General features: G+C 38.3%; 1 protein-coding gene across 5 annotated transcripts in view; it reads left to right on the forward strand.

The window, feature by feature from the left end:
• DDX46 (DEAD-box helicase 46) overlaps positions 1–12,804 on the forward strand; it is a 77,450-nt gene that overhangs the window by 49,552 nt on the left and 15,094 nt on the right. For all 5 annotated transcript variants that reach the window (XR_006793726.3, XM_045892778.3, XM_054511541.2 and 2 more), the window contains exons 16-18: positions 6,415–6,608; positions 8,886–9,023; positions 9,335–9,484. Coding sequence is in view for 4 of the 5 variants with exons in the window: in XM_045892778.3 (XP_045748734.1) it covers positions 6,415–6,608; positions 8,886–9,023; positions 9,335–9,484 (482 nt within the window). In the remaining variant the exon portion in view is untranslated. The remainder of the gene's footprint in view (positions 1–6,414; positions 6,609–8,885; positions 9,024–9,334; positions 9,485–12,804) is intronic.

Below are 12,804 nucleotides of genomic sequence, written 5' to 3' on the forward strand. Positions count from 1 at the left end.
CTCCCCCCCCGCTTGTGCTCTCTCGCTCTCTCTCTCAAGAAAAAAAAACAAAACAAAACTAGCTCAGCTGCCTTAAAGCATGAGAAATTTTTATTATTTTACAAAACATGAAATCTGATGGCGAAGTAGACTCCATATTGTTTCCTTCAGTGGCTCATTGTCACTGTAGTTTCTGTACTGCCATTCTGAGTGTGTTAACTTAGTTATTAAGCCAACTTTTTTCATGACTCCAAAAGGCTTCTGCAGTTTTAATCATCACTTTTGTATCCAGGCAACTTGCAGAGGAAGAAGACTTTTCCATATGTCTGTCTTTTTTCCCCTTATTTTTATAACCAAAATTTTTAAACACAAAATCTGACAAAATTATATAAGGAACACCCTTGAATTCCAATATTAGATTCTACAACCAACATTTTTTTGTATTCCTCTTTCATAGCTTTAGCCATCTGTTCTACCTACTCATCATGTTTCTTAGGTTTTTTTTTTTTTTTTTTCTTTTTTAAGATTTTATTTATTTGACCGAGAGAGAGAGAGGGCAGAAGCAGGCGGAGCTGCAGGCAGAGGGAGAGGGAAAAGCAGGCTCCCCACTGAGCAGGAAGCCCAGTGCAGATGTGGGGTGGATCCCAGGACCCTGGGATCATGACCTGAGTTGAAGGCAGACATTTAACCGACTAAGCCACCCAGGTGCCCCTGCTTCTTAGTTTTTTGATAAGTTTGTAAGTAAGTTTAAGTTTTAGCATCAGTGCATTTCACTTCAATATGTAGATGGTTAACACAAGTTCATTTTATTTTTTTATTTTTTAAGTAAACTCTACCCCCAGTGTGGGGCTCAAATTTATGACCCTGAGATCAAGAATCATGCTCTCCCAACTGCGCCAGCCAGGTGCCCCCCACATTTTTTCTTTAATAAATTATCAGTAAACTGTAGTGAAATGTACATATCTTAAGCATGCCATTTGATGAGTTTTGAAAAATGTATATAAGTTGTGAAATCCAAACCTCTATTCAGATATACCTTAGAACTTTTCCTCCATTAATTCCTGTTCTCACCCCCAGAGGCAACCATTTTGTGTATTTTTTCCCAACATATATTTGTTGTATTTAGAATTTGAGATAAATGGAATCATATTTTCTGAACCTTTTTGTGTCATGTTATTTTTCAATCAGCATGTGTTTCTGAGTTTTTGCTTTTGTTGTTAATGCTCTTTTATATAAATCTACCCCAGTTTGCTTAGTTCATTTCTGTTGATACCTGGGCTGTTTCTCGGTTTTATTGCCGCTTTAGTCATCCCACAGGACACATCATAATCAGAATATGGAATGGTTCCATCACCCCCCAAAGTTCCCTTGTCCTGTACCTTTAAAAGTAACTAAAAAGTAATTTAAAAAATCCTGTTTATAACGTCTGGCAACCACTGATGTGTTCTTATAAGAATATATGTAAATATAGGACATACATTATGCACTTGGCTTTTTCACTCAGCATAATGACTTTGAGACCCACTGAATTTGTTCATTTCTTTTATCGCCCAGCATTGTTTATTGTGGATGTACCACTGTTTGTGTATCTCTTCATTTGCTGAAGAAATTGGGGTGTTCCCAGTTTTTTTTTTTAATTTTATTTATTTATATTTTTAAAGATTTACTTATTTATTTGGGAAGAGAGAGAGCGAGCGAGCAGGGGAGGGGCAGCAGGAGATGGAGAGAGAGAATCCTGGAGCAGACTCCTTGCTGAGTGTGGAACTGGATACGGGGCTCAATCTCAGGACCCCAGGATCATGACCTGAGTCAAAGTCAAGAATTGGTCACCCAGCCGACAGCCACTATTCATATTCAAATATGAATAGAGCTGCTATTGAATGTTCAGCTGCAGATTTTTGTGTGAACAGTTTTCGTTGTTGTAGGGTAGATAACCAGGAATGGGATTGCTGGGTCATATGGTAAGTGTATGTACTTACTGTATTTAGTCTACTCGTGGTTCACTGAGCTTATAGAATCTGTAAATTTATTTCCTTGGGATATAGTTTGTGATACATTTGGGAAAATCTTGACTATTATTTTTTCAGGTTTTTTTTCCTGCGATATTTTTCTTCTCTTTTTGGGACTTCAATTATGTGTATGTTTAGTCCTTTAATACTGTCTCACATATCTTTGATCCTTGTTCACTTTGGGTTTTCAACCTTCTTCTCCCCTCCTTAATTAAGATTGGGTCATTTTTTTTTTTAATAGATTTTATTTATTTATTTGACAGAGCCACAGCGAGAGAGGGAACACAATCAGGGGGAGTGGGAGAGGGAGAATCAGGCTCCCCACTGAGCAGGGAGTGATGCGGGTCTTGATCCCAGGACCCTGGGATCATGACTTGAGCTGAAGGCAGAGGCTTAACGACTGAGCCACCCAGGCGCCCCAGGATTGGGTCATTTCTTAACTCTATCTTCCAGAAGTTCATGGTTTCCTTTTTGCCATCTCTTACCAGCTGTTAAGTCCATCCAGTGAATTTTTATATTCAGATAATGCATTTTTTTAGTTCTGGAATTTACAACTGGCTCTCTTATATTTTCTTACTTCTCTAATTAGATTTCCTGGCCATCCATTATGCACATTTGAAAATTTTTCCTTGACCATAGTTAAGACAGTTGCTTTAAAATCTTTGACTATTAATCATAATATCTTGGTCATCTGAAGTCAGTTTTTATTGATTGTCTTTTCTTTTGATTTTGTTTTATATATTTAAAATTTTTTTTGTCCAGTAGTTTTGGTTTGTGTACTGGGCTTTATGAATGATACATTATTCGGTCTGAATTCTCTTATATTTTCTTTAAGAGTGTTGTGTTTTGTTTTAATAAGGCGATAACTTGATTGAACCCTTATTTGAAACTTGTCTTTTTTTAATGGGCAACATCTGAAATCTCTGTTCATTTCTTTTAGCTATAGCTAGGCTGCTTGAATTGTCCCATGCATGCATAGTTTAGCGGCCACATATTGGAGCATGCCTACTCTGTTGTTCTTTTTTGGATTTATCTCCTATTTTTCTGATCCTGAGTTTGTCTTGAACTCTTTCTTCTTTTTCTTCTTGTCAGTAAGCCTTTCTGTTTAAGTTTGACTTCCCTGCTTGGCATCCCGGGGCCTTTCCCCAAGGAAGATCTTTAAAGTAAATAAATAAAATCCTTTAAACTCAGGGAGTGCCATTATATTATTCCATATGTCAGAAATTCCAGTTTTTGCTTGCTTTTAGTCACTGTCTTGTGCCTTCAAGTAGTTTTCTTTTTTTTTTTTTTTTTAACATTTTGCTTAGAATTCATAGTTGTTTTCTGCAGGAGGGTTGGTCCAATAAATAGCCTTTCCTTCACTGGGGCAAATGTGTGTTTTTTCTTTTTCTTTTTTTTTTCAGATGTTATTTATTGATTTGGGAGAGAGGGAGAGCAAGCACCAGTGGGGGGAGGGGTAGAGGGACAAGCAGACTCCCTGCTGTGCAGGGAGCCCAGTGCAGGACTCGATCTCAGGACCCCGAGATCATGACTTGAGCCGAAGGCAGACGCTTAACCCACTGAGCCACCCAAGCACCCCAGAAATGTGTTTTTTCTGTAAGGACATTTTCCCCCATAATCCCTTTTTCTGTACTTCTCTTATCTCTTTCATCAGAACTGCATCACATGCTTATGCCTAAATCATTTGTAAGCCAGGCGAATGACTAATGGTTCTTAAAGTATTGTACCGGGACCCCTGAGGGTCTCTGAGAATTTCAGGGGTTCATGAGATCACAAGTATTTGTGTAATAACCTCACCACGATCTTTGCCTTTTCCACTTTCATTCTTTTAGGAGTGTATATAGAGGAGTTTTCTAAAGGTTTTGTGGCATGTTATATTGCACCAGATTGGATGCAAAAGATAGGACATGCTAACTCTCCTCTACTAAGCTAGACACTAAAGAGATTTACAAAGTTGTGAAGCATCTTAATAAATTATTTTACTATTTTGGAAGGGTTATTTTTCACAAAAAAATTTCAATTGTAATATGTAATTGCTTTATTTTTATTTTTAAGTAAGTTAATAAGTACTTTAAATTTTTTCTCTGTTCTGATTTCTTTTTTTTTTTTTTTTTAAAGATTTTATTTATTTATTTGAGAGAGAGAATGAGATAGAGCATGAGAAGGGGGAGGGTCAGAGGGAGAAGCAGACTCCCCGCTGAGCAGGGAGCCCGATTCAGGACTCGATCCCGGGACTCCAAGATCATGACCTGAGCTGAAGGCAGTTGCTTAACCAACTGAGCCACCCAGGTGCCCTGTTCTGGTTTCTTTTTTTTAAGATTTTATTTATTTAAGAGAGACAGCATGAGTGGTGGGGGCAGAGGGAGAGGGATAGGCAGACTCCCCACTGAGAGTGGAGCCTGATAGAGGGCTCGATCCCAGGACCCTGAGATCATGAACTGAGCTGAAGCCAGACGCTTAACTGACTGAGCCATCCAGGTGCTCCAGTTCTAGTTTCCAATACATTAAATATTGATAGAGATGACTTACGTAAAGTAAACCTCTCTGGACTTTTTTTTTTTTTAAGATTTTTTTTATTTGACAGGGAGAGACACAGCAAGAGCGGGAACACAAGCAGGGGGAGTGGGAGAGGGAGAAACAGGCTTCCCGCTGAGCAGAGAGCCCGATGCAGGGCTCGATCCTAGGATTCTGGGACCATGATCTGAGCCAAAGGCAGACACTTAACAACTGAGTCACCCAGGTGCCCCAACCTCTCTGGATTTAATCCTTATTATTTATTTATTTATTTTTAAAAATATTTTATTTATTTATTTGCCAGAAAGAGAGGGAGAGTACAGCAGGGGGAGCGACAGGCAGAGGGAAAAGCAGGCTCCCCGCTGAGCAAGGAGCCCGATGCGGGACTCGATCCCAGGACCCCGAGATCGTGACCTGAGCTGAAGGCAGACGCTTAACGACTGAGCCACCCAGGCGCCCCTTAATCCTTATTGATTTTAAGACTATAAAGGCAGCCTTAGCACAGAATGTTTGAGAGGGGTTCATTTACCTCCTAAAACTGAGAATGAGGCTCATCTCTGGTTTGATATACATGACTATGTGTTGGGTGGATATTTGAACAAACTTGAGGTATGTTTAAAAGGAAGAGGGTTAATTGCTGCTGGGCAGGTATTTCATATACTTCACTTAGCTCATGGAATAAGGTATGTGCCATTGAGTTAGGTAGTCAGGATACGTCAGTCTAAAGTAAAAGCTTTGGTACCTTTTAATTTTAAATTTATATTGATACTGATTCCATTAATTTTTTTACAAGACTTTTGGGTTCAATGTTAGATTCCACTTGTTTTCACATTAGATCCAAATACTTTCTTTTTTTTTTTTTTTTTTAAAGATTTTATTTATTTATTTGACAGAGACACAGTGAGAGAGGGAATATAAGTGAGGGAGAGGGAGAAGCAGGCTTCCCGCTGAGCAGGGAGCCCGATGTCGGGCTCAATCCCAGGACCCTGAGATCATGACCTGAGCCGAAGGCAGACGCTTAACGACTGAGCCACCCAGGCACCCCCCAAATACTTTCTTTTATTCAGTCTTTGAATAGTACATTTAAATTTTAGGTAATAATATTAATTAACATTGATACATACTTAGATACTAAGTATTCTTTGTATTTTAAACTCAGATCATATGTGAAGCCTTAGAATATGTCCTGCTGCAGAATTGAATTTCATGGTTTGAGAATTTACCCCATTCCATTTTGTAATTACTAGAAATTTTCCATCATAAAATCAGTTTGTGGTCTGAGTATCTTGTACTAGAACATTTTAGCATTTTATATTCTCCTTTATCAGTCATCTCGAGGCTCTTTGGGTAACATTTAAGAGATACCCAATTGGGTGTATACTTTTTAACCATTGTATTTCAAACTTTAATAGGAATGTGTAATCACCTAAGGATCTTTTTAAAATATAGAATCTGATTCAGTAGTTATGGGTAGGACCTGAGATTTTGCATTTCTAACAGTGTCCCATGTGATTGATGCTTCTGCTGCTTGGGAAAAAAATGATCAAGGCTCTAATTAACTCATAGGAGAAGGAGAAAGATCTGAATCCTGTTAATGTAGGCTGAATGTACCTGCTTTTTCTTCTTTTATTTCCTAAACAGGTATAGGTCAATGAATCTGATGTGGGGCTTCTGCAAGAAAGGGTGCCAAACAAGGGCAGATTTGGAAGATTCATAAATGAGTTGATAGCAGTAGCCTTTGGTCTTGCCATTAAATTTCCTTAGTGTTTTATTTTTTATACCATTGTTGGTGGACGTGTGGTCAATGTACGTTGGATTTATTCTTTACTCTGCACTTATTTCTGTGCTGGAGGAAATGAAAAATTTAATTGCATTGTGTGGTTTTATAACTTTTTTTTTAATTTACTTGCAGGTATTGATCAATATGACAGAGATAGCATCATAAATGACTTTAAGAATGGGACCTGCAAACTTCTCGTAGCTACTTCTGTTGCTGCCCGAGGTCTAGATGTAAAACATCTGATTCTTGTAGTGAATTACAGCTGCCCCAACCATTATGAGGATTATGTGCACAGAGCAGGACGGACTGGAAGAGCAGGCAATAAAGTAAAAAGAATTTTTTAAAGTTGATTTCCATTATATTTAAAATAAAGGTTTTTTTTTTTTTTAAGGATTTTAAGGAGTAGATAATAGGAGTTTCGGGGACATTTTGAAAATGATCAATCCTCAGAGTATGGGGACTAGTTGATAATTCATTTCTTTATGTAGTATTATTAAAATTATCAGATAACTAGCCATTTTATTTAGGCAGATAGTGTTAATTGTTTATATCCTCTTTTAGGGTTTTTTATTTTACCCTACCTAAAAATTTCTGTGTGTGTATATACATACATGCATATAGTTTGGGATCTTTCATTACTGTTTTTTAGATTTTTAAAAATTTATTTATTTTATTCATTTGAGAGAGAGAGCACAAGCAGGGGGCAGGGTCAGAGGGAGAGGGAGAAGCAGACTCCCTGCTGAGCCGGGATCCTCTGTCCTAGAGCCGGAGGCAGATGCTTAACCAGCTGAGCCACCCAGGCACCCCTTTCATTACTGTTTTTAAAATGTAGGATCATAAATATACTTCCCCAAAACTATCACCCTTTTTTCTCATTACTTCCCTGTCCCACTCCATATGCTATGTATATTACTTGCTTTTTAAACTCACCTGTAGTCTGGTAAGTATGTAGTCTAAGTCATTCTTTTTGAAGGTAGCAGAATATTCTGTTGTTGGAAGCATTGATGATGATATATTTGATATTCCAACCCTGGACATTTCTATATTGTGAAGCAATATTAATAATAATAGGATATATTTATGTAGTATTTACTGAGTTCCAGACGCTGTTTTCAGTGCTTTTCACATACATAGCCTTACATTATCCTCACAGTTTCCCTTTAAGGTAAATAATATTACTCCAGTTAATAGATGAGAAAAGCTAAGGCACATGGAAGTTAAGTTAGTTGCCCATGCCCAAGCTTGCATAGCTAATAAGTAGTGATGGCTTTTATTATTTTAACCTGAGTTATCCTATGGATTTGGGAAAGTGTATAAAAGGAGCATGTAGTAAAAATTGTAGCCTTTTTGGTCCACATACAGTCTCTGTCATTTGGGTTTGTGTGTGTGTGTGTACACAAACCTTAAAAAAGAAGTGTTACCATTCTTAAAGAGTTCATGGGCAGTACAGAAGCAGGCCACGGGTCAATTGTGGTAGTTAGATATACCTGGAATACTATATTAAGGCATGTTTTAAAATTTGTCACATTTCTCTGGTAAGGGCAGGGTAGTTGTAGAGATGACATTCTGATCGTGGTGTACTGTTTCTCTACTCCCAGCTTTAGCCTTTCTCTTGCTTGAACCAAAAAGCTCCTGGAGACATGTGAAACCTTAGGTTAACTTCATTTTTGTATATAAAAAATTTTTGTATATGTGTATGTATATATGTATGCATGTTGGGTATATGTGTATGTTGTGTATATATACACATGTGTGTATATATACATGTTTTGTACACACATATACATATATAAAAAGATGAAGTCAGCTACATCATCTCCCTGGGGTTTTCTAAAGCCTAGGTTTCACATGTCTCCTGGAGCTTTTTGTTTTCCTTAAGATTTAATTTATTTGTCAGAGGGAGCGAGAGCACAAGCAGGGGGAGTGGCAGGCAGAGGGAGAAGCAGGCTCCCCGCTGAGCAAGGAGCCTGATGCGGGACTCAATCCCAGGACCCTGGGATTGTGACTTGAGCTGAAGACAGACGCTTAACCAACTGAGCCACCCAGGCGTCCCTCCAGGAGCTTTTTGGTTCAGGCAAGAGAAAGGTTAGAGTTGTACATACATGTATACATACACATACATATACATATATGCACACACACCATAAATTGTTTTTTTTATCTTTTACTGGTCTTAAAAAATTATGTAAGGGAAAAATTATATGGAAAGCCAAATCCTAGAAAGTTAATATAAGTTAGTTGGGGTAGAGTGGTGCAGTAGGTAGTGTAGGAAGGGAATGCAAAAAAAAAGGGGGAAAGATAATGTGCTATATTAAAATCCATATATGTGACAGTGCATTTGTGCATTTATCTAAAATCATATATTTCTATTTATACATGAAGAAATTAGAAATTTTCTGGTTTTGCTTATTTTTAAATATTAAACATAGATATTTCACTTTGAAGCATTAAAGAATTTAGTAGGACTCTTCTGGTTTTTTAAATTCTTTAGTAATGAAGTTAGTCTTAAGAGGATTTATTAGGTGGGTCAGATTTTATCTTGTGATCTGAGTAAGAGTCTTATTGTTAGTGCCTAATAGTTCCACTTTTTCATCATTCATTAGGGTTATGCGTATACTTTTATCACAGAAGATCAAGCTCGCTATGCCGGTGACATAATTAAAGCTCTTGAATTGTCAGGAACTGCAGTGCCTCCTGATCTGGAGAAACTTTGGAGTGATTTCAAAGATCAGCAGAAAGCTGTGAGTTTTTTTTAACTCCCATTATTTTTATGCAGCTCATTATTGTGTTGTAAATCTTGAATATTTAATACTTGTAAACCTTGATAGGATTATTTTATTTCTTTAGAGAGGGGGGAAAAGGAGTGAAAACAAAATCCTTTCTTTTGCTTCAACCCAGTATTATGTAGAGTTCCTTTTTTGTTGTTCATGTGCTAGATGAAGTGTTTTTGTTACATTGGTATGCACTGCTTTGAAAAATACTTAATTACTCCTAAGTTCCTGAACACTAACGTTTTTTAGTATGAAATTAACTTTTTGTTTTTTCTTGAAAGGAAGGGAAAATAATTAAAAAGAGTAGTGGGTTCTCTGGTAAGGGATTCAAGTTTGATGAAACAGAACAAGCTTTGGCTAATGAGAGGAAGAAGTTGCAAAAAGCGGCTCTTGGTCTGCAAGATTCAGATGATGAGGATGCTGCAGTTGACGTAAGTGTCCTTTTTCTAAGCCTCATTCGTGTCAGTTGAAGCATTGTTGCTTTCGTCCTGGAGGTCTTACCATTTGCTTGTTGAGGTAGCCAGTTATTGCAAACCTTTTTGATGTGTGCACTTCCCAAACCTTTCTCTCTCTCTCCCTCTCTCTGTCTCTCTGTCTCTCTGTATAGTCTTATAATGTCCTACCCATATATATGTATTTTCATAAAAATGAGGCCATACTGCTTTATAAACCTTTACAACAACAGTCTTAGGTTGAAATCTTCTCGTTTTAGTAAATTGATTCTTACATTCTTTTTTTAATGAATTTTTTAAAGATTTATTTATTTTGAGAGAGAGAGAACGTGCACGAGTGGAGGGAGGGGTAGGAGAGAATCTCCTGCAGACTCCCTGCTGAGCACAGAGCCCTACCAGGGCTTAATCCCATGACCTTGAGATCATGACCTGAGCCGAAATCAAGAGTAGGATGCTGAACTGACTGGGCCACCCAGGCACCCCTCATTCTTATATTATTCTTACTGGTTACATAATATTTCATTATATGGATATTCCACAGTTTAATTAATCAAACCCTAATTTTGAATATGTGGGTTGTTTCAATTATTCATATTTGGAATATATTATCATAAACTGTATTTTACTGCTTATCCTTGTGCATTTAATTTTGCACATTCATCAGATTAAGTTTTGAGGTTGAGTAGCATAAATAGAATTGCTAGACCAAAAGGGTTATCTAATTTGGTTCTGAAACATTGTCAGATTGTCCTCCTGCAAAGTGAATACTAGTCTGCATCCCCTGTAGTGGTATGAAGAGTACCTGGCTCCCCATGTCTTTAATAATATTAGTACTAGTATTTTTATTGTGTTAATCGCTACAGAATATCATCATTAACAATAGTCAGCGGGGCCCCTGGGTGGCTCAGTTGGTAGAGCGTGCGACTCTTGATCTTGAGGTAGTGAGTGTAAGCTCCACCCACATTGGGTGTAGTAGAGTTTCCTTGAAAAACAAAAACAGTAATAGCATTTTTGAGTGTTACTGAGTGCCATGCATTGTGTCAGATGTTTTACAGGGATTATTTCATTTACTTCTGCACATTATCCAGACAAGGTAGATACTCAAGAGTATTCCCATTTTATAATTGAAGAGACTGAGATTTAGAAAGAAAGAATCTTTTCAGATTTACATAGCAATTAATGGGATGAACTGGGCCCTGTACCCATTCCATTCTTACTTCAGAGCTCATGGTCTTAGCTAATGACATTATTTGTGACCCAGTGGAGAGGGACGCTGAGGACTCAGCAAATTCAGGGTTTCACAGAGTATCCTTTGGAACCCAAAGAAGCTTGAGCTTTAGAAGAGCATGTTTCCATTATACAATAATTTTGGAAAGTATCCCTAGTGTATACTACTAGTAGTGGTATTAGCGTATCAAAGGCTGTGTAAAATCCTCCCTTCAAGAAGCGTGTTTCACTTTAACTCAGAAATCCTCTAACACATTTGGTCATTGATTATAGAAGGTGTTTTTTTAATATATATATATATATAATATTGTACATACATTATACTGTATTAAACCTGAGCTTAGGACATAATTTTAGAATCAGGAATTCAATCTGATCTTGTCGTTTGAGGAATTTGAAGCCCAGAAAAAGTATTTGGCCCACAACCACATTGGCTGTTAAGCACAGACAGCACCAGACCCCAGATCTCTCATTAACCCTATACCATTTCTTTCTAATATACCATACTGGCTTAAAATTTAATTAAGTCAGTGTTCTGGTTATTGGTTATGGTGTAACAAATCAGTCAAAATGTTGTAGGTTAAAACAACAAACATTTATTATCTCACATTTCCTTTGGGGTAGGAAATCAGGAGCAGTTTAGCTTGTAGTTCTGTCTTAGGGTCTCATTGAGGTTGCAGTAAAGCTGTTGTCCCAGGGCATGGCCTTCTGAAGGCTTGACTGATACAGGATCATATTCTTTCGAGATGGCTCACTCACTGTGCTTTTGTCAGGATACCTCTTTTCTTTTTTTTTTTTTTTTTAAAGATTTTATTTATTTATTCACGAGAGACAGAGAGAGAGAGGCAGAGGGAGAAGCAGGCTCCCAAGAAGCAGGGAGCCCGATGTGGGGCTCGATCCAGGACCCTGAGATCATGACCTGAGCCGAAGTCAGATGCTTAACCGTCTGAGCCACCCAGGCCCAGGATACCTCTTTTCTTTTCTCTGCCTGTGTGTCCTTATAACATGGCAGTTGGCTTCTCCCAAAGTGAGTGAGCTGAAGGAGTGGGCAAAGAGGAAGCCTTAAGGCCTTTTATGACTAATGTCTAAAGACACACACTGGCACTACTACTTTATTCTGTTCTTAGAAATATGTCGTTAAGTCCAGCCCACACTCAAGGAGAGGCTCCACCTTTTGAAGGGGAAGACTATTAAAGAAATTATGGCCTTGCTTTGAAAACACCTCAGTTTTGTTTTCTCTTTAGGGGGATAGGGGCAGAGGGAGAGGGAGAGAGAGAATCTTAAGCAGGATACACACCCAGTGCCGAGCCCAACTGAGGGCTCGATCTTACAACCCTGAGATCATGACCTGAGGAGAAATCAAGAGTCATATGCTTTAGGGGAGCCTGGGTGGCCCAGTCAATTGGGCGGCTGCCTTTGGCTTAGGTCATGATCCTGGAGTCTGGGGATCGAGCCCCATGTCAGGCTCCCTGCTCAGTGGGGAGCCTGCCTCTCCCTCTCCCTCTTCCTGCCGCTCCCCCCTGCTCGTGCTCGATCTCTCTCTCTCTCATTCACTCTCTCTCTCTCAAAAATAATTAAAAAAAAAAAAGAGTCATATGCTTTAACCAACTGAGCCACCCAGGCCCCCCAAAAAACCACCTCAGTTTTTTTGTTACTTTGAACATTATTTTGAATCTCATTATATGAAATATATCGGTTCTTTCTCTGGTTAATTTTTTTTTTTTAAGATTATTTATTTGAGACAGTGCGCATGAGTGGGGAGGAGGGCAGAAGGAGAGGGAGAGAGAGAATCTTAAACAGAATCAGCGCTGAGCGGAGCTCTATGCGGGGCTCGATCTCACAGCCCTGAGATCATGACCTGAGCTGAAATCAAGATTCAGACACTTTAACTGACTGAGCCACCGGGTGCCCCACCTAATTAATTTTTAAAACCCTACACAAGCTCTTCTCTGCATTTGAGTTTTAGCAGATAAGGCCTTATTAGCCTAATTTAAGTATATAAAGGGGTTTGTATCTCTTTAGTTGGCATCGTCAGTAGTCATTGTTGGGCAGAAGGCATCTTTAAAAGGAAA

The sequence above is a fragment of the Mirounga angustirostris genome, unplaced genomic scaffold, assembly GCF_029215605.1.
Source record: "Mirounga angustirostris isolate CCGP_5_RB_7025 unplaced genomic scaffold, mMirAng1.0.hap1 SCAF_7, whole genome shotgun sequence".
NCBI lineage: Eukaryota > Metazoa > Chordata > Mammalia > Carnivora > Phocidae > Mirounga > Mirounga angustirostris.